At 40.6% G+C, this 24,737-nt stretch overlaps 1 protein-coding gene across 1 annotated transcript in view; it reads right to left on the reverse strand.

Annotated features, from left to right (window-relative positions):
* The window catches only part of LOC139286470 (neuronal acetylcholine receptor subunit alpha-7), a 32,637-nt gene extending 12,015 nt beyond the window's left edge, over positions 1–20,622 (reverse strand). Inside the window, exons 1-5 of the mRNA XM_070907272.1 lie at positions 20,568–20,622; positions 16,704–16,843; positions 10,498–10,542; positions 5,372–5,481; positions 1,576–1,655 (exon numbers count right to left, since the gene is read on the reverse strand). Coding sequence (XP_070763373.1) covers positions 1,576–1,655; positions 5,372–5,481; positions 10,498–10,542; positions 16,704–16,843; positions 20,568–20,622 — 430 coding nt within the window. The remainder of the gene's footprint in view (positions 1–1,575; positions 1,656–5,371; positions 5,482–10,497; positions 10,543–16,703; positions 16,844–20,567) is intronic.
* Between the last annotated feature and the right edge of the window lie 4,115 nt (positions 20,623–24,737).

Below are 24,737 nucleotides of genomic sequence, written 5' to 3' on the forward strand. Positions count from 1 at the left end.
GATTTGGGCGACAGAAACCACACGACTCTGAACACAATGAAACAGAATAGCTTGAAATTGTGGAGGACAAGCTGTGGGGACAAACTGTTCACCGACAGATTTTAGATAGCGAGGGATGAACTCTATTTTGAAAAGTAAAGAAAACGTTTCTGGTCTCCCTCGATGAAACCATCAGTCTGCTCACGACGACTGTTTGAGGTTTCCATCAACTTTGTGAGGATCAGCTGGGAAATCCAATCTGATCCCAAACCAGCCAGCACCTGCTGTCTCCAAATAAAGATGAATGTTTAAAGATCCCTGAGGAGAAATTAGGACGCTGCTGCTCCACAAAGCACCTGAAAAAAACCTAACTGTGGTGAAGTGAATGAGGTGGAAAGAAAAATATGCATTTCAGTTTTATTAGAAGGAGTAAATGCAGAATAATTACAGTTTGTTAGCTAATAATGTATTCTGGATGTAATATACACACAAAATATGTGTAATTAAAGGGTGGAGTCGTTCATGTTCAGTTAAACTCTCAACAGCAGGCTGGAAAATTGTTGAAAAGTGTTTATAGGCAGATCATTTTGTTTTCCTTCAACTGTTTTTGCTTATTTTCATGTTATAGTTCCATTAAATCATGTTTTTTTTCTCACTGCTGAAACTTGAAGCCTGAGCTCGTCGCTGACCCTCCCAACAACACCCCCAGCTCACACTAATCAATGTCAGCTGTCAGTAGTAATAGAACTGTTACGCCTTTTATTGGTTATTGATTCCTGATCTGCTGATGGGTTTCCCTCTAATGGTTCGGCTCTAAAGTTGATGTCCAGCCTGCAGATTTATATTGTTTTGTTTCCGTCTGTAAAGCGATAAGAAATGATCGAACATATTTATGTCTTCGCTTTCTGTCGGCTGTTTGTGTCCAAATAAAATATAAAATAAAATGATGCAAAACAAAGAGGAAAAATGGCAGAATGATGATAACAGTCCTTAACTCTCAATGTTAAACAGTCTTGTTTCTATCAGCTGCCTGGTTGAAAGTCATGATGAGTCTCAGGTCGTTAATCAGGACCATAACTCCTCCTGACCTCCTCCTGTTGACCCCACGACCTCATGTCAACCCCCCTCAGACCTCCATAAAACTGCAGTCCGCAGGCTACATTTCTCTCAGTGTTTGATGGTGGCGTTCACCAAAACCCATCTTAGGAAGTGTGGCCTCTTTATTGGGTGTTGTGACAATTTCGAAGGAGAAACAATGAATCTCCATCTGTCTAACTCCGAAAATAAAAAGTGATTATTTAACGCAACACAAGACAACAGTGGTGCTTTGAGCTAAATGCTAATGCCAGCATGCTAACATGCTCACAATGACAATGCTAACATTTGTAAATTAGCAGTGAACATTATTTGGTCACAAGCCAAAGTAATGGACAGATTGAAATTCTGACTCGAGTGTGGCGCTAGATGAAAAGTCAGAGGATCACAGTGGGGACATGAATGTCTACAAAATGTCCTGGTGATCCGTCCAATAGTTGTTGAGATATGTCAGTCTGGACATTGCCAGCCCAAGAAAATCTTCTCTTGAGTGTGTGTTACCTGGAGGCAGGTACTGGCAGTAGCCGGTGGAGTTGACCAGGATGTTGGTGTGGAAGGAGGCATCAAACCTTTCATCAGCACTGTGGAGAGAGACAGATTAACAGTCAGTGTCCATCAGTGGCACACAAGGTCACAGAGTGTTAAGTAAATCATACTTTCATTAAGTCTACAGCTGAGCACACACACGTTTGTACTTTTATACCCTCACAGACATAAACCATTATCTATAGCCTCTAACCTCATCTAAACCTATTTTTTAGCCTGAACCCTAAAACCCAGTATTAACCCTCAAACAGGAAGAGGTGAGGACCAGAGAGAACCCTCAGTTTCCTAAAATGGGAATTCAAAAATATCTTTACTGTCTAAAAATGCCCTCACTCTTAACACACGTCCTCACTTTTTAAATAATTCTTTACTCTCAAGGTCTAAAACTCAAAAAAAGGCTGAGGCTTCCTGCCACACAGATATAAAATTCATCAGTCAGTTAAATCAATATAAATGTCTGATCTCCTCCGGCAAATACACCATATTTCAGATTCCAGCAAAGAGGCTGATCCTTGCAGTTCTCTGCCTTTCACGCTGTTTGTGTGTAAAACAGCTGTTCTGCTGTTGACAAAGCTTTTCAATATTTCAAGAGAGAGAAGAAATCATTTTCATATCAAAGAGCAAATCTTTGGATTACAACTTTCTTTCAGTAATGTAAATATAACCAAGATGCTTTTACCTTAACTTTGATGGAAACAACTGAACTTTAAAATCCATTTAAACTGAAATAGAACGGAACCCCCAACAATATTTGTACTAAATAAACAATTAATTAGAAAATAATTTTGGTGTTTTGGTATTCTGGTTCAGTGTTGAACAGTTATTTTCCTGGACAGAATCTCAGGTTGCAGCAACAGAGATGAGATCTCTGTTTCTTTGCAGATGATGTGGTCCTGTGACCTCCTATGGACGGTCGGGATGAAAGTCTGCAGAGAGAGTCCATGAAACTTTGTTGGAAAATGATGGATTGCCCCCGGATTGGGAGTCACCAAGTGAAGGAGGAGTATCTCGGGGTCTTGTTCACAGGTGAGATGGAGCGTGAGATCAGCAGCAGCAATGCAGGCGTTGTACCACACATCATAGTGAAGGGCCAACTGAACCTTAAGGTGAGGCTCTCATTTACCGGCTGATCTACATTTGGACCCTCACCTCTGGTTCTGAGCTTTGAGTAACGACCAATAGAATGAGATCATTGATACAAACAGTGGAAATTAGTTTCCTTCGCAGGGTGTGGGCTCAATCTTTGAGACAGATTTAAGAGCTCAGACATCTGGAAGGAGCTTCATGGTGAAAGAAGCCAGTTGAGATGGCTCTGACATCTGACAAGATACTTCTTGATCCCTGCCTCTGGAGGTTTTCTACATAGGTCCAACTGGGAGGAGGCCTGTAGGGCAGACCCAGAACACGCCTACCTGGCTTAGGAAGTAGAGCTGGACCTATCACAGATTATTGCAGATGTATCAGTGTATATATGTTTGCAGATAAGTCACAAGAAATTGCAAAGTGTAACTGTAAAATGTCTCAGTATTTATCTCATTAACTCTCTTAAACTCGTAGACATCAATATCAGTCACAACCCCCAAAATGCTGGATTGGTCGGGCTTCAGGATCCTCACAGAAAAGCAGGAGGACGCGGATGAAGACGAAGGACATCAGGGTTTCCTTGCTTAGCATCACTTTTGCTTTGTATCATCCAAACATTTGTGCTTTTCTTAGAATATGTACGAACTAGAGTTAGTGGCTGCAGGAGTGTGTTGAAAGGAGAAAACTCAGAAGTGAAACCACACTAAAAGTTTGCTGTAAAAGTTGACCCAGTGCCCAATAATAATTCAAAGTCAGGCTCTGGTCCTGTTCATTGGCCCCCTCTCATTAAAGCCAGCCAGGTCAATAATACCCCCAACCTCCCACCAGGATCAAACTTTACTCCTGAACGCTGCTCGGTTAATGAGCTGAAACGCTCGTCAGGACCCAGCAGAGAGCCTCCCACAGCCAGCTGCTCTGATGTGTGTGTTAACAGTGAGGTATTAATCCTGACAGGGAGAGAACCTATCTTTAGCGCTGATAACAGGAGGGAATTAGCTGAATTAGCTTGTTAACTGAATCAGAACTGAGGGATGAAAATAAACCGTGAACTGAGTGAGTTGTCTTTGGCCTCGTTCAGGGCGTCTCACCATGAACTAAAACATCCTCAATTCACCAGAGACAAACTGATCCTGTTGTTTCTTCTCTTCTCTGTTGGCCTGTCACCAATGGGGGGGCAATGGGGTGCAATATCACATGCCTCCCTCCATTACGTACCCCTACACCTCCTCCTTCTTCTTCTTCTTCTTCTCATTATTATTATTATTATTAATTTCACTGTTGCGGTACACCCCCTTCTCTTAGTCCCTGTCACCAACAATATTCTTCATTTTAATTAATGCGAGCAGGGCAAGCTTTACAAATGGTTTCCTATAAATATTTTGGATTATAGGTTTGAACTGGATTCTGACGAGGATGAACAAAATTAATTTCAAATCCAGCTTTCAACCAACAAGAGCACTTGCCACATGCCATTTATTTCATATTGTTTCACTAACGCTATGTGCTGCCGTCAAGATGTGATTTACCATCTGTAACTAAGTGTAGACCTAACTGTTACACTGTGATTTTTGTTGGCTAAATTACAAATGCATTATACGCATAAACTGGTTCAGCAAGAAAATCACATTGAAAAAATATTGTGAATCTTGCATAAGGATCATTAGGCAACAGGTGTAGCAGCCTCTCACAAAATTCAATCCATCCCAACAATATTGTTGAAATGAAATGGAAATATCGAGTGTATTTCTTTTAATTCCAGTTGTTTTCATTAATCAACCCTCCAAAAAAGTCAGATAGACTTTCCCTCTGACTGAGAAAACTCAGGAGAGCCAGATTGACTATTTCTCAATTTAGAAATAAAGAAACTTCAACTCTATTCATTTTGAATTAATAACAAATACTTTGTTATTCATTCAAGCAGATAAGGACCGAAACAATTCCACAACAATTTCACCTCTTAAAAATGAATCGTCTCATTTTCCAGCCAGTTGTTTTATTTCTAAATGCTGAAAAAAAGATATTATGCAGAAATTTTATGTACTATTATTTAATTCATTATAATTATTTTAAAGCCACTGTGTGTAGCATTTTTATGTAATAATAAATCAAATTCAGCTTGACATTCTTGATCTTGAAAACAGTTGGCAAAACAATCTCCACTCAAGGTCCACTTACTCACTTGTTATCACATGGTCTTCATCAGCAGGTGAAGTGGTTAGTTGTCACTGGATGTTCGATTCGCCTCATTCTTATCTATTACACAAACATGCACAAGAAGTCCTAAAAGTGCTCAAAATAATAGAAAGTTTGAACACGTACATTTCCGTGACAACTGACCTAACTCCTGCTTATGAAGACCATACTGTTGAAGACTCCAGAACAAACAAGTAAGTGGACCTTGAGTTGAGATTGTTTTGTTGATTATCTTTGAAATGATTCTAATGGGATACGTTTTTGTAGAGAATTGAGAATTGTGTTGCTTTGCAGACAGTTTATCTTCATAGTAGCGGCACCGACACTATTATTATTTTACAAAAATACGATTCTTAAAGAAGCCAGTTAAATGCACCAAGATTCAGACAGAAAGCACAGTGCTCAGTTTAAGTATCGCTCATACAAATTCAGAGCACACAGTTCAGATTCATGAAGCAGCGGTGAGGTTGTGTACCTGTTGTACAGCAGGATGTCGGGCCTCCAGATCTGGCTGTCGGGGAATCTGACGTTGGTCACACCTGGATAGTCAGACATGTTCCACTGCAGGTAGGAATCCGTCCAGTACTGCAAACACACACACACACACACACTTGTGTCACTTAAAAGCTTTTCTTGGAAGTACCACTCACTTTTAGCTGTGTGTAAAGTGAAAATGGAGCTTAATAAATTACTAAAACGTTTAATTCTGGGGTGGGGATTCTCTTAAAGATCCCCGTAGACACGGTCTACCAGCTGTTGGTGTTAATTTTAAAAAGATCGAATGTTACTCCTCTTGTTCAGCATTAGAGGGGCAGAAAACTATTTGGAATCAGGCCGCTGATGTAACAAGACAAACTGAACAAGCGTGACTGTCTGTTAAAGAGCATGAAAATGCAATCATGGACCACAGCTTGAGGCGTGCTGCATCGCTCTGAACACGGCTGTCCAGCTGCTGAAAACTCCCAACAAATGTGCAAAAAGTAATATTTACATACTAACTTTAGGTGAATAAATCCTAAATTCTACGAATTCACTGATAATTGATTAACCTTAACAACCAATTATTGCTTTGAGACGAGGTGAACTCCATATGGCTTCATCAGATAAGAGTTTGTTTTATTAATTTGCATTTTTGTCCTTCACAGCAATCTTTCACATTTGGAAGTTTGGAACTTAACATTAATAACCCCCATTTCAGTGTTATGTATTGTGTGCTTCTGTGTTGCATGTGTAATGCTGCCTGGTAATATATCTTTACTAACACTAATATTATCATTTGATCTTATTTTCTTTTTTAGAATGACATCTGTCCAGACACTATGAATAGTCAAATAAACCGATAAAACAAGATAAAATGAATAAATAAGGCCTGATTTTGGGACCCAAACCTTATTCCCATCACATCCAAAAGCATCTGTTAGGTAGATAATTGGCGGAAGTAAGACATCATTTCAAGATTGTTTTTCAGGGGAAACAAACCAAAAAAAAAGATAGAAATTAGGTCTCCATAAACAGTGTGAGATCTCCAGAAGCGACAACTTGTGTATTTCCCATCTGAAACCAGCTGATAAGCAACAGCTCATCTGTGCTTGACCTCCATATTTCAGTGGGTGAAATCTAGATTACACTGATGGATCTTATGTAACAGCCATTGTTATCTCTGTGTGTTTTTACGAAGCTGACAGAGAGAAGAGGGTGCTGCCAAGAAACATCAGGACTGTGTTGATGTCTAATTTGCATACACAGCTCTTGTGGCCGGCTCGGTCCTCATTACATTTCAGAGGCTCTCTGAGCTCTTTGGTCTGTGTTGATGGTTTGAGGCCGTGAAGGCTGAAGGTCGCACACGTCTCTCTCAGTCTTGTTTACGTCCTGTCACTGAGCTGAAATGTTTCCCCCAGAGGAATCTGTTGAAAGCAGAACTGTCGCAGCGGCTGCAGAGATCCCCCCCGAAATCACAAGAGTAGACTCTGAAGCTCAGCACAGCCAAACTACACGTCTGCCGACTTCTGGGGTACAAACTAAGAAATGTTTTCTATAAATGTACAAACATTTTAATAAATATGTTTAAATGAAGTGGCATAATGATGTTTTAGTGTCACTTTAATCTCTGTCACGAGCTCAACATGAGGCAGCGAGTGTGTTTACATGCACGCTAAAAATTCAGTTTTCACCCAATTAAAGTAATACCATCCCTTTTTAAAGCATCACATGAAAACATCTTAGTCAGAGTTAACAAGTCGCAGTGACCTGGATCTCAGATTTACAGGATAAGAGAGGATGCAGCAGACATTTGTGAAATGAATATATGTAAAACGGGTGAGAAACTTCTCACCATTTAAGTGTTAAATGTTGCTGATTGTGGTGATTATGTTGGTGTAAAACAGCATTAACTAAATTCTTGATTTGATTTGATTTGATTTTAACTGAATCTCTTGACTCCTTTTTTAAACAAGGAAAGCACAACAATTTAGGAAATAAGCTAATTTGCTTTCTTTACAGGAGTGACATGAGAATATTGATATCCATCACATGTCTGTGTGTGAAGTACGGAGCTGGAGTCAGGCCCTGGTTAGCTTAGCATAACGAGCGGATGGAAAACAGCTAGCCTGGCTCTGCCCAAAGTTCAAAAATCCACCTACCAGCACTGGTCAACATGTTAAATCTTGTTTGTTTATATCCGAGAAACAGTAGTTGTAAATAAATTAATTAGGCTGCATGTTCTGTTCTATAATTACTCTTTACTAACAATCAGGTATTTGAATATAAAATATCAGTTACAACTATTTTATTACAAGAAACACTACTTTAGTCATTAAATTACATCACTGCTGTCCAGTTAAAACAACAACAACAACAACAACAACAACAACAGTAACAAAGACGACGAAGAGAAGAAATCCAGATATCAGCAGATGAGAAACTGTTTACATGTATTTTTAATGAGCCAGGTGAGGATTTCTGCGCTCTCTTGTCTCATGTCTAAAAATGGTTCAAAGGCTCAAAGAGTCCGAACAGGACGACACCAAAAGAAACCTGCACTCTGTAAAGGAAAGAAGTCCAACTGATGCAATAAGATCAGGTTCAAAAAGATTCAAAAGGGAAGAAAAATGCACAAAAAAAGTCATTCCAGTAATTCACAAACCGCTCTATCACCAGCAGAGCTGTTAAACACATAGTTCTGGATGGAAATGCTTTTAGATAAAACTTCAACATTAGATTTATTTTGGGTTTGTATGTTACATTCATTTCTGGTTTGATACTTTCTCATAGGATTATTGTCACTGACAGAGTTATCGGTTATTTTTGGATTCTAATTCTTCTTTTTCAACAAGACTAAACATATAAAGACCAACTAGTCTTTATGGTCTTAACTGGTCTTTTGGACGACCTTGTTAAATCTATTGTGAACTATTAACATGCTGTGTCCTTTTGCTTTTATGTTTTTCTTTTGTCTCATTTGAGAATTGTGCATTTAATGTGTTAATACACATGTTGTGCTCAGTAATATGAGTCTGGGCACCAACAGATTGTACATATAAAGAATACTCCATACTAATCATTTGAAACAGTTTAAGATTCAAGCTCTTCATGAGACCTTAAAGATAGAAATCTGCTCCAAAATGTTGATACTGATTCTGTTTTTAGTCTCAGAGCGAGTCAAAGTTTTCTAGTTTGCAACGAGAAAAAACTTCCAAAAGCTGCAATAACACTCTGACATTAAAAAAACCCACACAGCTCAGAGTACAGAAAGGTTTCCTCTCGCTTACAGACATTCATCCCCTTCCCAAAAAAACACAATGACTCCAGCAGCAGCAGAGGAGGAGGAGGAGGAGGAGGAGGAGAAGGAGAAGGAGAGGCGAACGCCAAATTAAATTAAGCTGAAAGACTAGTTGGTCCTGGGAGGGTGTTGCGGAGAGGAAATGCCGAGCCTCCGGGAGGAACCAACCTTTCCATCCGAGAGGAGCAGATTAGGCCGGATTAGTGCATCACCACTTTACAAACACACATTCCACAGGACCTGATATGAAACCTAATTAAATTTGGACAGCTGCATGAAATGGGTTTAGGAAGCTCTCTTAATGAATTCCTACGATCTCCATTAGCTCTGACATTCACACCAGAGTCAGTCCTGCCCGACAAAAGGCGAAGAGAAGCGGCTTTTCATAGAGTGAGACGAAGTTAAAATGAACAAAGAAGAGGCAGGAGTTGATATCAGAGAGCGCCAAAGTGCAGGAGGTGACAGGTGTTCAACCGACGACTCTGACAGCGAGAGCAGAACAGAAGATGAAGTATTTGTGGAAACAGAAAAAGAAGTTGGCACTCTCTTCGCTGCTTGCTGGATCGAGTTTTTCTCCATCACAGCAAAGTTATCTGGGTCAAGTACCAGAGCTGGAGTTCTGCGATTCCTCCAGAGTCTCTCTGGAAGCCGAACTGAAGGAAGGATGGGATGATGTGGCTGCAGGCTTCCATTTATTATCAATGTTTACTTGGATCCTTTCCCCCAGAGTCAGTTTACACACCGTCCCCAGAGGCCTGACCGCCACAGATAGACCCATCTGTAACGGTCGGAAGTGACTCGGGTTTAATTTACTGTAATGTATCTGTAGTCCCAAGCCAGGAGAGCAGTGTGACAGCAGAGGGAGGCAGGATGAACGTCCAGCAGAGATTCTGACCCACTGATGATCCATTAACTCTGACTTATGGATCATTACACTATCTCCCAAGTGTCCACAGCCACGGCGTGAAAATGAATCCACAGCACAAACACTTAAAGGTGCAGAACCACTCATGGTCACTAGAGGCTGATACGGGAAATAGACTGGGTTTGTTTTTATTATTCAAAAAGGCTCAAGTTCCACGGAGAAGTACTACTAGACATTTTCCACCACAGAAACCAGTAACCCAGGAAACCTTGATTTTCAACCACAGGAACCAAAATCTATTTTCTGAGCGGGAAATACAGCCGGGAACTAACAGTGTGAAGTTTGCAGCACTAACTCTAGCCTCTGCTACAAAATTGGTGTACAGCCTCTTTCATGCAATAAGAGAGCACTGGGTGCCACCAGCATAGTCGTGTTCATTTGTTATTGGTGCAATTGACCTCATCGTGATGGTTCTTAAAATGTGGTTGCAAGACAAACAGGATTGTGTAGAAGTGACTTTTGTTTGGTTTATGGTGCTATTTTGTCAGAATGGGGCTTGTATTTCCCCACAACTGACACAAGACTTTTTTAGCTTTTGGAAGTTCTAACAATGCTTCTTGAAACTTCTGACAAAATATTCAGGAAACGATGCTTATGGGAAATATATTTCAGGACATTGCTTAGTGGAAAAATACCTGCACCGTCCTGGCTGCCCTCTGCTAGGTGGTTCAGGATGTTCATAGATAAAATATCTCTTCGAGGGGAAGTAACGGGACAACAGATAAGAACAAAAGCTACTTCTGAATGTAGATAAAACTGAAACTTTAATCTGAGCAACAGAAATGAGAAACTGTTTTTCAGGGGGTTAAGGAAGGATGAGTCATGAATCCTGATGATTTTTTAACACTGACGTTGACATTGTTTTAACTCAAACACCAGACTCATGAAGAAAACTCACCAGCTGTAGCCAGATGTTGGTGGTCAGCACCTGGTTCTTCTCATCCTAAAAACAGAAACACAACAAAACAATCAGTGTCTGATGAACTCTGGATCCTCTGTCCACTCTCTCTCTACGCGGTTTCTTTCATCCCTTTAGATTAATCTTAAACACGGCAGCGTTCCAGCAGAGGGGAGGGTGAATATGAATAACGTCAGTTTGATGAATGTCCGGCCTGTTAATACATTCTCAGCTGGCCGAGCAGAGAGAATTAAAAGATGGGGGTTTGTAAGCAAGCGACCGGTCTGCAGGAGGAGGGGGATTCTTCAAAGGTAAGGACATGAAAAGGTAACATTCAGTGGATTAATAGACAACTGACCTTCAGGTAGCTCAAGTTAGTGAATGTGTCTAATAACAGGTATCAAAGCCTGATTCATCTTCTTCCTCTGAACCTCAGAGCTCCGTTGTTGTCCAAAAACTATTACAAATACATCAGTGAGCCACACTGTTGCGCTGGGTGACACGTTCCTTCATTACCATGAAGACACTGTTGTGATTTGCTCTTGTATCCGTCCCCTGACTTGTGCTTTTCAATCACCTTTTCGTGGAGCTGCGTGGGACGTTTCCTTCGTCTTCATGGTGAAAGTTTTACCACGATACTGACTCACCCAAAGTGGGACCTTGCACACTCATGTGTACTTATATTACAGTCAACTGAAACCCTTTGACTACACATGGGTGATCTCCATCCAACTAATTATACTTCTAAAACCAGCTGATGGTATACGATTCCCTCACACTGTAGCTACAGAAATAATGCAATAAATCATTTTCCAGCAGAGGTATTGACAGTATGCAGGAATGTTTTGTTATAGTCACAAAGGCAGCAGGAGCCTGGACGTGTTTAAAGCTTACTGTCCTCAGCAGCAGCAGCAGAGAGAGGGAGGGAGGAAGCCAGAGTTCAGCTCTTTTCAACCTCATCCTCACCTCGGAGACGCAGACCTGACCGGCCGGCCGGAAAGAAAACCTTCTCGTCTGGATATAAAACTCAGGAGCAACGAGGCAAAACAGCAGCAGCTGTGAAACTGTGCTGAGCAGCCGAGATGATCTGAGCTGATAACTGCCACCACCCACAGCTCAAAGCCTCCTGACGGGCTTCTGTTAGCAGAGCTGGAGCCTCCTGACAGACACTGAGAGGGGTGATCTGGGTGTTTAGAGTCACGATAAAAAGAAAAATCACTTTTTATGAGACACTAGCTAATGTGCCATGTCTTAACGTGCAGCTGCTGCTTCACAGTAAATGCCAGAAAGCTTGTAGATTTTGTCAATAAAACTCCTGTTGACCCCGTCTTCTACCAGCAGGTAGTTGCCTCGTTTATACTTTATATATACGTCTATATATCTATATCTATCTATATTCTCTTAAAAGTTAAGTTTAGAGGTGGTGACGTCGAAGTAATGCGACCGTGGTGTAGTTCGTTTAGAGCCTAACATTAGCTTTTTACTTCTGCTGATTCCATTTACGCTTCAAAAATCATAGAAGTGGTGTTCATTAGTGACGATTATCTTGCTGAACAAACGTGTACGTGTAAAAAAAACTTTTGTTTTGCCAAAGAGCTTGTTTTCTGCAATAATCCAAAATCCAATGGAAAAATCCCACTGGCTTTTTGTCGAGGGAACCAGGGCGATGCGAACGTCCCTGCAACACTCTATGAAGACACAATATTTTTGTCTGTTACGTTGTGGCGTCGGTTGTCGTCCACTAGGATACACTACACGGGATAAAGTAGTATATGTCCAGGTGGCTTATTAAGCTTATTTACAGTCTGTACAGCATAAGGGTCCCTCTATCCTAAAACCCTTGGTTTGGATGCTTTCATCAACTTTAGATAAATTAAATACTTTACTTTTCACTCTTTTTTTTCAGAGTTTACATTCAACATACTTTCTGAGATAAGTTAAAATATCCCTGTTGTTGTATAACATAGTGTATGTATCCTGCTCTGCTGGGACGTCCCTGCTTCGTCTTGATGCCTCAATATGTGGGAACTAACTTGAGTTGAGCATTAAATTGAGTTTGGAGGGATCTCCCCTGAGTGAAGACTCGGCCCCTTTAACAAAGCCTGCAGCTGCTAGACTGATGCAGACTTACATAAGTCAGGCTGTTTTAAATAAACTGTAGGAGGAGATTCTGTATGAACTGAACGTATCTAAAGATTCATCTGAGATCAGAAAATAAAACGCTGAGAACAATCTGAACCAAATTCTCAGATAGCTGAGAGACGACAGAGAAAATCTGCAGGAGAGAAAAAGAAGCTGCTTTTATACTCTGAATCTGAATCTGTGTCATTAACTGATATTAATAAGTAATGAATTACAAGGCTGACTAATGAATAAGGATTCTAGCCCAGAAAGATGAAGCCAAGTAAGTCTTTTCAAAATAGATCCAAATGAATCAGAGAATGTTTATGTGGTAAATGAAAATGATGAGGCCAGGTAACGATGAGGACAAGTCACAGGGTGGGACGAAGAAACACATGATACTATAAACGGATCAGGATAAATACTGACGGGACCAGACAAGAAGGAAACCATGAAACGAACTGTAAGTCTGCCCAGTGAACGGATGATGAAGAGAACGACTGCAGTCTGTGATTAAATAAAAAAAATATGAGATTAAGTCATGATGAGATCTGATGACGAAATAAGGAAATCAATGGAGGAGTCATGATACTGGTTAATGATGGGGGGCGTGTAACGAGTAATAAAGATGTAAGTTGAAGAAATGTTGCAAGAGAGGAACTTATAAGCGGCAGCATCCACACTGACCTTCTGAGAAGAACTGCAGTTTGTGTGAACCAACAAACATCCAACATGTCATCAAGGTAAGGTGGCTGCTGTCCAAGTCTTTATGAATTATCTGTTAATATGTTCTCAATCAAACAAATTCTTAATGGCGTTTATTTGATCATCGATTAATCATTAACATATCTACTTGGATGTTCTCCCCCGTGTCTGTCACGACCCTCCTGAGGATAAGCAGGCACAGCTAATGGATGGATATCTACTTGGAAAAATCCAAAACTGGGAAATAACAGTGAGAAAGTGGCAATAAAACCAGCTGAAAAGTAACTTTAGAGGGCAGAGAACTCAGAAACTACAAAACACTCAGGTTAACGTTTCCTAAGTGGAACAAGAATGAGGTTAAGGAATAATGACAGTGAACATGAAAGAGGTGAGATGGAGTTTGGAGGATTACGCTACAAAACAATGAGTAATGATGAAATGAGGTAATGAAACCTGAGCAAGTAAAGTTTGTAAAAGCTGAACCCGCAGCCAAGTTCAGGCTGAGTCACTGGTATTGATCAAGAACTCTGTTAAAGCCCCCGCAAAATATATTACGTGTATTTTGAGCTCTGGAGCACTGAGAGTCTTTAACTAATTAGTGTATTTAATGTTTATTGTTGTTGTGAGTGATGCTGTTCTTGTGTTCTGTATCTTACACTTCTGAAGTTCACAGAGAGCTTCACTGACTGTCTCTGCACTCAGTTTTTATTTTCAAAGCACAGACTGTAAGAGCTGTTAAAGGAATTCAAAGTCTAGAGTCATGATGAAATCTACCGAACAACACAGACAGAGCCGGCTTGATATCAGGAGGAAAACCTGGATGACAGGAACGTTTCCTCCAGCGGAGAAAGAGTCAGACACGACCGAGATAAAGGCTGGAAGGGATTCTTATGAACCGAAAGATAAGATGAGATGAAATGAGAGATTGGGAGAGGAGACCTGGGAAATTAGGTGACAGAGATTTGGATACATGATGTGATGAGAGAAAATACAGTGAGACAGAATGAGATGAGAAGTTTACATGACGGTGCTGTGTGAATATGAGTTCACTGGTTGATGGAGAAAAACAGCTGGTGGAGCTAATTCTCCATCGCAGAAGAAGAAGAAGAAGAGGAGGACACGACGAGATGACGTCATTAAAAGAGCTCCAGTCAAAGCTCAAACGATGGAAAACATGATGAAAATATGACACGTCTGTTAGTTTCATGTATTAATGTGAGGAAGGTTACAGTCTCCTCATCCCTCCACACAGATCTGATTCTGAAGCGTAAAAACTTTTAGATATTTCGACTTCTTTTCCTAATTTTTTATGAGCAAATTGAAAATGCGCATAAAAACAGTGGATGGAAACACTGAAAAAGATGAGAAAATATAGACATAGATGATGATTAAAAAAGACAAAATAAGATGGTTTGATCAGATACAAGGGGAAAGATTAAGGTGAAATGAGAAACATGATGGAATAAGATCATGAGATGAGATTTCTTCTGAGTAAAACGAGTTAAGCAGAGAAAACAATGAGATAAGATCATAAAACTAAATGAGATGAGCCACAGTAATGACATGAGAAAATAAAAGCATGAGAAGAATACATCAATACATCTCATAATATCTTATATTTTTCAGCAGCTGCAAGTAGCAAGATGCCAAACTGAATACGCACACACACCTCCACACGAACACACTCGCTGTGTGTTCTGTCAATCATCCAGAGTCACCGGGACATTGTGTCTGAAAGAGATGTTGCTGACAAATCTTTCAAAAGTCATTTTTAAATACTGTGAGCACAACAGACTTATTCCATTTAGGCAGAAATCTCAGAGACAGATATCTTAAGACGCGACCAAAACTGATTACATCACTGGACACTTTTTGTAATTTGTGTGAGCCGACCCTTTAAGAACCCGAGCAAACATTCACTGTCACCTTTCAGTGTTTGACCGTTTATATTTGAGGCTGCAGACACGATTCAGTCGAGTATTAAAGGTTTGATATCCAGCTGTGGCAGCTCACTGCTGTTGTTTTAGAGTTTCACACTGAATTCTTCTCCATGTGGAGCCTCTACAGCCACCAGCTGGGTCCACAAGTGTGTGTGTGAGTGGAGATGAGGAGTCAAGCTGCCCTGCTCTCCTGAGTCAGTGTCACACTGAGGTTTGACTGCATCAGTATTTCAACAGTGTAAACAGTATGTTGTCAGTCTGCCGAGAACCAGAAACTGAAAAGTGCTGCAGCCAGAACTCTGATATCTCTAATGACGGCTTTGTACTGTGTGTGTGTGTGTGTGTGTGTGTGTGTGTGTGTGTCGTCACATGCTGCGATGGTGGAGATGAAAGTCGTGTCCTGCTGTCAGCACCTGGCAGGAGGCAGAATGAGTGTTTGTTAAAGTAGATGTAAGATGTGAGTGAGTTATAAAGGAATGAGTGGTGTTCATTTGGTTCATCAGTCATCACTGTGTGTGTGTGTGTGTGTGTGTGTGTGTGTGTGTGTGTGTCTACACCACACCTTCTGACTCCACAGTGAGAAAGTTCATCACTGAAGTCAGTAACGAGTGTCGATTCTTGCAGCAGCTGATTAGAGCAACAATCTGCTCTGAACCTGAGCAGTTTGTTGTTTTTCTTAATGAAAACGAAACCACATGGCCACACGGATATTAACTATGTTATAGCAAAGACACTCTATAACAGAAGACCCATTACAAGCTGTGCCAATGGTATGAAATGGTATACACTTCCTGTCTCCTCAGTGGGCGTGGTCACCTCCCCGCCGCCTTTGATGCTCGCTTTATCCGTCTAATAATATTCTCTTTTTTCTCCCTCAAAAAACAGTTCAATAATAACGATAATAGTGTTATTAAGCAAAGAAACACACGTTTCATTTCAGTTTTAACTTTTAATTCACCGCCGGTTCAGCACCAGCAGCGAGAAGTGATGCCAGATTTGTCTGATTTGTCCGTCTGAAAATGCCATTTTAGTGTCAGAACGTTCAGAAGATTTGTGGAAAATGGGTCCAATATTTACTTCGGCGCCTACGAGGCGAAATAATCTGTCATAATCTGTAATCACGTTCACTTCTCCCATTGGAGTGAATAGACTCCTGCCGCTAGTCTCCTAAAGGGGCGGGGCAGCGGTGAAACCCACGTGACACTGATACAGGAAGTGACTCTAAGTTGTCTACTTCCTAAACCGTCTTTGGTTATAGTTGGGAAACAACAACGTAACCAAAACTCAGGTTCTCCCCTTTCTTTCTGGTTCTGGATTTTATTCAGAGAGGCTTCTGGTTTCTTTTGAACAATGCATGATGACGCATCCGCCAGCAGGGAGGCACTTCAGATCATTTGCCCAATCAAACGAATGTCGAATACGTGTTGGATGTGTTCTTACCACGTCCATGATCTGCAGCAGGCTGAAGCTGAAGTGGACGGTCAGGCTGTGGGAGTCGTTGCTGACCGGCCGCTCTAACGGGTTGTAGTTCCTCATCAGCTCCTTGTAGAGACGCCGCTGATAGACACCCTGCAGGGAGCCTGGAGGGGACAAATACAGCACATCAGCACATATAACAATACAATTTGGGCTTCAAATCAGAGTACAAGTACCACAAATGTGTCCTTTCAAGCTTCACTGGCTGTATATCTATTGGAGATTCAATCAGATATCAAAGTGGTGGTTGGTATTCAGTGGACATGCCTCAGCTCTCCTCTCTCCCGAACCTTCCTCTTCGACTTCACAGAGAGAAAACACGGCTGTTTGTAATGTCACTGATCCAGGAGAATCTCTCTGGATGAAAGCCACAAATGTAAATAGGTGCCGTGGCAGAGCAGGTTGACTCGTTTAATCCTAGTTCTCTCTCTCGAGCAAATCTATGAATTCATGTAAACTTCTGTGGAAAATCTTTTTGTGGTTCTCTTAAAGTCATAAAGTAGAGGTCGAAGCCTCCACATAAAAGCAGAATACATCAAATGTTATAAACAATAAATAATTCTACATTATCAGTCGGTGTGTTCACGCTTGAATATTTTGTTCACTTTGGGACGTATATGACGTCCTGTGTGTGGCCATGTGTACGTGGCTGGAAAGAGTTAGGGTGCCCTCAGACTGCGACAGCAGCGATTGTGGAAATAGTTTATTGCATGTCACGCTGTGCAAGATGAGTAATAAACTATGTTGGTCGCAATCTGTGTCAGACTGTCAGTTTGAGGCTCTCAGGTTGATGATGAATGTGTGGTGAACAATAGAGCGACAATGTAAATAGAAAGTAGATCAGAGACATCATGTCATCCGTCTGCATCAGAAATATAGCAAAAAAAAAATTGGTTTGTGTGTGTTTTTTTCCCCCCAACTTGCCGAAAATGCTGCTTTAAATCAAGATGAGATGAAAAATTCCCTTTTGCAAACCCTTTTATATCAGCAGCAGCAGTCACATTGTTAGAATTTGGTCCTAAATTCCTGTCTCTGGCCTCCAAAGCCTCCAGACCTGCTGTCTCACAGTGAGATCTAGGAACTCTGTTCTGGGTTGACGATCAAAGGTTTTGACCACATTTCTCTCACGATTGTGACCTTTCATCTCAGAAGCCCAGAATCGCACAGTGTAGAAGGACCTTAAAGGCTTTATGGACGCTGGTTACATCAGCGTCAGTAGAGATGAAAGCTCGTCAAGATGATTGACAGGTGCTGGATGAGACCCTGACCGACTGTGGGGGAGGAGGGTGAGACTAACACTTGTTATTGTCAGTCCGGTCACCTGCGCTCAGGGGCTCAAATACTGAGGACAACCGAAACATTTCCCCTTTTACTTTGCGTTTCCATTCCATGGACATTTACTCAGTTCACAACGCTCTGCCTGCTGACGTATGTATTTACAGCTGCATCCTTTGTTTTTGTTTTCTCAATAGTTTTAAAGAGGAACTCCACTGATGAATACGTGAAGATCATCCTATAACTTACAGATTTATAACAGAAAGCCTGCGTTACAAACTGGAGGTGTGAAGTTAGAAAATATTAAGTTGCATCATGGGAAATGTAGCAACATAACATTTGTCGATCTCTGCAGCTTCGATTTGAACTTTATGGAAGTGCAATACTAAATCACTGGAGAACGCGTTCAAAAACTGCATAAATTATAATTATATATGTCTTTTATGATTATTTTTTATATGACATATTTTCCTTTTATTTGATAGGAGAGACAGACAGGAAACGTATATATATATACATTTATATATATGTATATATATACTGTACATAACTATATATTCACTAGTAGTTTGAAAATGACATTTCCTGAAATGGAAACAATATATTAAAGAAATTGTCTGTAAATGTTATTTATTCAAAGGAACTAGAATGAATCCTGTCTCATACTCTAAATGTTGATTTAATGTTTTTCCACTCTGCCATGTGTGTATGCACATGTGGATATATTTTTAGATCCAGTCTACCAACTATGGCATACATGTGGGTAATAATGAAGCTTAGTGGTGCTCAGGTGGGTTTATTCCACTTCCACAGCGTCTGACTCTATGTGCTGTACTGGTCTATGACCTACCCAGTGGGACCAGTGTGTCAGTTTGTTAAACTGAACAAATTTTGCTTCTCTTCAGCCGACTTCTTTGTGGAAATAAAAGTTGAGTTTAATCCTTAAAATGAAGGTTCTGTAGGTGACGTGAAGAGACCGAGCTGCTGAACCAGACCTCTGTAGTTCAGACTCTGATGTGTGAAGCGTCTGTTTGTTCTTGAGTCTTAGCAGAGGAGATAATGACACAACTGACTTTAAGCTTTAATATACCAGCACATAAATATTAACGTCAGAGGTTTTTCTTTTGATTCTAGAAACATATCACGACTCCGAAACATAAATTAGTTTAAAAACTTCTTGTGTTCAAAGTTGTGTCATGTGCTTCTTTTTCTAAGAAGACAAGTTGAACTCTTGATTCTATGCAAACGAGCTCCTCCAGCAGTCACACAGGGAATAATCTGCAGGCTGAAACCGGCAGGAAGGTGATCAGACTGGAGATTTCTGCTTCCACAGACAGATATAACCTTAGTGGCTGTAACACTTGACAATGCAGCATATATCAACTTTAAACCTCCCTGCTCAGACGCTGCACGCCGCAGAGATGCAGCTTTTTTCTGTCCCATGCATGAAGGTTTTTTTCTTGATTTATTTTTGTGTTGCGCTGCGTTTACTTTCCTACAGCTGTACACAGACCTCATGTCATGTGGTTATTAAAGCCAAGAGCCAAGAGACCGGTGACAACAAGGGGAAAACATATGCATAGACTCAAACGTGTCTTTAGCTTCTTAAATTATGTCTCTTTCTTTTTTACTTCTTGTGTATTTTTGATCCAGACCATAGACTTATATACAGTCTATGATGCAGACATGATCCTGTCTAACAGTCCACATGTGTATTTAAAAGTTGATAATCTGGGTTGTGCCTCTTTCCACCTGTTTTTATGCTCATTTTCAATTTGAGCATGAAAAGAGCTGAAAACGTCAGATCTGTGTGGCCACAGCAGCAGTGGATGGAAACAAATAACAAGTCAAGTTTTCTTTGGATGAGTTTCTAGAAAAACATTTAAATTTGATCCACATTTGCATGAAACTTGACTTTAATCTTAATCTGAATTATTCAAAATGATGATTCAAAGAAAACTGGAGCAGCTGAAGCAGAAAGATTTCAGTGTGATCATTTTAAGGATTCAGTTCGTGGTGTTGAATTGCACATGTTCCTGTTATTTTGTCCATCTGATGCAGTAGATTCGAAACATTCAGGGAATCACATTAGTCAATCAGAAACCTTCATCTTTTAAAAAAAGAAGCTTTTCCAAACTGAGCTTTTTCAAAAAAACATTGTTAACCTTGTAGAACTGGACTTTGCTTTGAATGGAGTTTCTTATTTCTCATTTTTGAGGCCACAGTTTGTAGAATTGTTGTGTTAGATCCACCTCCTGCATATATCACAGACACTCACTCCCATCAAAATGTGGCTTTGACATTTACATCTTGTGACTTTTTCTGATTTCATCAAAAAGTTTTGACCTTTAGTTGTTTGTCCGTATACATATTTTTTGTTTTCTATTATTTTGCATAAAGAGTTCTTATCATTTGAGATTATTTTAGTTGTTCTTTAGTTTCTGTTTAATCCGCTGCTCACAGTAGGTGAAACAAAACTAACTGAACAGATGGACTGATCCATGACCAGCGAACAGGCTGAGGTGTGTGTGTGTGTGTGTGTGTTAAGCCTACCATGAATAAGGCAGCAGAGCGTCAGGACATGCAGGGTGAAGATCCGAACATCCATCCTCAGCAGCCGTGAGACGAGAAACTGACCAGAGTTCCTCCTGAACCGGCAGAAAACACCGGAGACAGAGAGAGAGAGAGAGAGAGAGAGCCAGAGAGAGAGTGACAGAGATAGAGAGAGAGAGAGACAGAGATAGAGAGAGAGACACACACAGAGAGAGAGAGAGAGAGAGAGAGAGAGAGAGACAGGGACAGAGAGACAGACAGACAGAGAGAGAGAGAGAGAGAGACAGACAGACAGAGAGAGAGAGAGAGAGAGAGAGGGGGGGAAGGATCAATGGAGGATTTGCTCCGAGTGGGAGAAGAGGAGAAGAGGACGCTCCTCCCCCCAAAAAACATCCAAAGGAGAAGATTCGGCAGCTGAAGACACTGAGGAGAGAGCGAGGGATGGTGTGTGTGTGTGTGTGTGTGTGTGTGTGTGTGTGTGTGTGTGTGTGTGTGTGTGTGTGTTCTCCTCTTAAAGGTGGATGAGCTGATGATTTATTTGATGTTTCTATTGAAGTTTTTAAGCTCAATACTGATACCAGCATCTTTGTATTGAATTCTAATGTGTCTCTTTTTTTAATTTTTTTATTCTTGACTAGAAACCAGTCAGAGCTCACAGTGTATCTCTGCAGAGGCTGCACGCTCCTCCACATCTATTATTGTCATACTAGAAATATTTTTATACTAATACTAATAATGATATATAATACTAAAAAGAAAAGTAATTAGGAAGCGCTTCTTGGATCTGACAGAGATGTGACACCACTGATGGCTTGAAACCAAATTCAACCAATGCTGTCGTTGTGCATGATGTGTGCGGTTTCAATATGAATGAATGCTTGTTTCCCTCCACGGCTGTTGAACGAGATGCATGCAGATGAAGCTGGTTTAATGTGGTCTTACATGTTGTCGGTGAACTCAAAAGTTGTTGAGATGTCTGAAGATAAAACAGGACATTTAGGTTACATATAATTGTTTCAGCAGCTCTTAAATGGCTATATTTTGATGTGAAGAAAGTCTGAACAATGCTGTTGTTACAGTTACATTAAAGCTAAAGCCAATATATCTGCTTGATGGAGGTAAATCTACACCTTTGAATTTGATTCCTGTAAAGTAGAGAAATTCTCTGAAAAGCATCAGATTTGTTGTCTCGGATTTGTTCTTATCTTTCTAAATTATAGACTGCAACAGGACATGTCGTAACCTTATCTGGTGTCGCTGCACATCCAGGTTCAACAGAAAGTTTTCACACTTCAACAAACAAAACTCTCAAGGACAAACAGCCGCAAGTCAAGAAAAACCTCTCCAGCGTGAAAGTGTGAAAACGCCCTCAGACCCCATTTACACTGCTGACTGCACTGTGACATCAAGATCTGCTGGAGCTCAAAGAGACACTCTGGTACCACAAGTTGTTCGTGTTGTTATCCCAAACACATCCTCAGTCACAGAGTCACATCTGACGTTCCCTATGTTTTCTGGGACGTTTGAGTCCGTTTTTATTCTCCTCTGCAGGGAGGCTGTTTGCTTCAGACAAATACAAGTGTCTCCTAGACAGGGAAAGCTATTAAAGCAACACTTTCACAAAATGTTTAATATTTAAAAGGAGAAACCTTCTAAAGCTTGTTTTTCTAACATTTTCTAACATCTTAGAGTCGTGTTTCCTCTGTACAGTCAGTCTACAGAGATTCTGGATGTGGGGGTGCTCAGACGTCTCACAACAAGTCTCAACAAAGTTGCTTTTAACTGATAACTTATAGTAGTTTTGCTAATTCATTTGTTTTTCAGGGAGATTCAGGCCTAAAAGGTGTGACTGACACATTTTCAATCTGATATGTTTGTAAAGGAAGCACATCTTTTATGTTAAAGACATAAAAACTAAATATGCATTGAGTGCAAATATGCATGACTAGTTTGGGTAAAAAAAAATACAGCAATTGTGGATGTGGTTTGATCAGATTTGACTGACAGTGACCAAAAAAACACAACAAACTGTCATCATGTTTTGATTCAAATGTTTTTGCTCGCCCACTTCAAACCACTGAGAAAAGCAATGACAAAAAAGATTTTTCTTTTAATCTCTAATGTGAAATAACCAACTCACTGTTCAAACTTTGGCAGAATTGTGTGGTAATGTTTGTTTGTGTTTGAGAAACTAGGTTTTCTGGACCTATAGGACAAATAGGACGATTTACAGCTTAATGTAGCTTTGGGGAAAGATCATCTTGATCAGAAACGGTGAATGGCTGCGTGGCAGTACAGTTAAAGCCGAGGGATAGATTCACATTTTGAGACAGTCCGTCTCAAAACAACACTCACATGCGCATATGAACATCGCTTGCTGTAACCTGCTGTTCATACTGGCCGTTTCCTCCCTAACATCCTTCTAATGGAGGTGATTTGGGACGAAATCCACAGTCCTGATTCTGTGTAAAAATATATTCTCCGGTTTATCTGAAGTTAATATGAGGCTACAGCAGTCTGAGATTATCACTTTAAGTGGGTAACCTCAAAGTCTTTTTAGTGCAGAATTCCCTCTTTGCTTCCCCGGACATTGTCGAGCAGACCTGCAGCAGAGAGAAAGACACAAAGCAGGAATTTTGCACTAAAATGTGTAACTTTGGAAAATATCCTCTTCTTCCTAACAGGAAGAATGGTCATTTAGCTGTATTTGTGTGTTTTGTCTGAGGACTACGTGATCGTACTGATTTGATTGGCGTCTCAGGGCTGTAGCAGAGTTACTTGGTGAACAGGTAGCACGTATGAGTCCTTATCAAGACTCTTTGCAGCCGGATGAACCCCTTCATAGACCCAATGAGGGACTGTTAGTGGAACTGTACTGAGCTACTTCCACATTGGCTCCAGCTTTCAGGTCTAATCCCTTTAAGAGAGTTTGTTTCCTGATTTACCTTGGAAAATTCTTCCCCCAGTTTTGCTGCAACACTTTACGTAATTAGACGTGTTGACAGTCACTTGTTTCTCATCATTTTTGCGGGAATATCTCTGGGAGGAGGCGTGTTGTGTGAGTCTCAGGTGACTGACAGGAAACTGATACTGCAGCTCCGACATGAAAACACTCGACTCTGGGAGAAGGAAATGAGACGAATTCTCTCTTCATCTCTGCTGCAAGTTATTTTTCATCCTCAACATGAGTGAATGGCAGCAAATGGCTTCTTCTGAAGAAGGAAAACAAACCCTGATATTTTTAGCTGCACTGCTGGTTCTGACTTAAAAACACTGTTATTCCCCTTTAAATATACATTTACACGTTGCTTTGCTGCAGATTAAATGTGTTGAAGTTTCCCTCACATTCAGGTAAAACAGCAGATGAACAACATTCACCTGTCAGACATGCGTCCTTTATCATTTTAAAGGTCAAAAGGTCAGGATGTATTCCGTCATCACTGGTAAAAACTTTGAATAAATAAGTCAGTGTGTGCTGAGTCCCCAGCGTGAAGGCTGTCCTCTGCTCTACTGAACATGATATAAACTCCTGATTCATTTGCCAATTAGAGCTGAATAATGAGATCGTTTTCTTAACGACTCTCTCCATTAGAGACGTTACTGCCGACAATCAGGCGGCTCGCTGAGAGAGAAGGGAAATCTGGTGTCAAACATTTATAGCTGCTGCAAACTGTAATGAGCATGTTTGTCTTCAGTAAAGTTTCTTTCTTCATTTCTGTTGGAGAGTTTCATCATCTGTGAAACCTGTTCAAGTAGTAATGCATGGTTGTCATTGAGAATATAATTTTGTGGTTGTGTGTTTACCTGATAACAGTTATTGTCATGTGCACGCCTTCCAGAGACAGATGGGTTTAATTCCAGGATGCTTCCCAACATCCTCGTCTCAGCAGCTCGGCTCTCTCTGCAGCTTATTACCAGCACTGCCTACAGCGGTAATGAGCACAAACCAAACATAAAAGCAGAGCATCTGCAAGTTTCAGCAAGTTAAAACTCCAGAAAATCTTGTTAATGGCTGAAGGACATTTAACAAAAGCTGATGAAGTAAAAACAAGAGATTCTACAGCTGGTGGAGTGTCACATATTCTGACTGAAAACATGTCTGGAGTCACACTGAGATATCCAAACATGTAAACACATCTGCAGCTGTAATTAACACGTTCACACTAAGCA

The sequence above is a fragment of the Enoplosus armatus genome, chromosome 6, assembly GCF_043641665.1.
Source record: "Enoplosus armatus isolate fEnoArm2 chromosome 6, fEnoArm2.hap1, whole genome shotgun sequence".
In the NCBI taxonomy this organism is placed as follows: Eukaryota; Metazoa; Chordata; class Actinopteri; order Centrarchiformes; family Enoplosidae; genus Enoplosus; species Enoplosus armatus.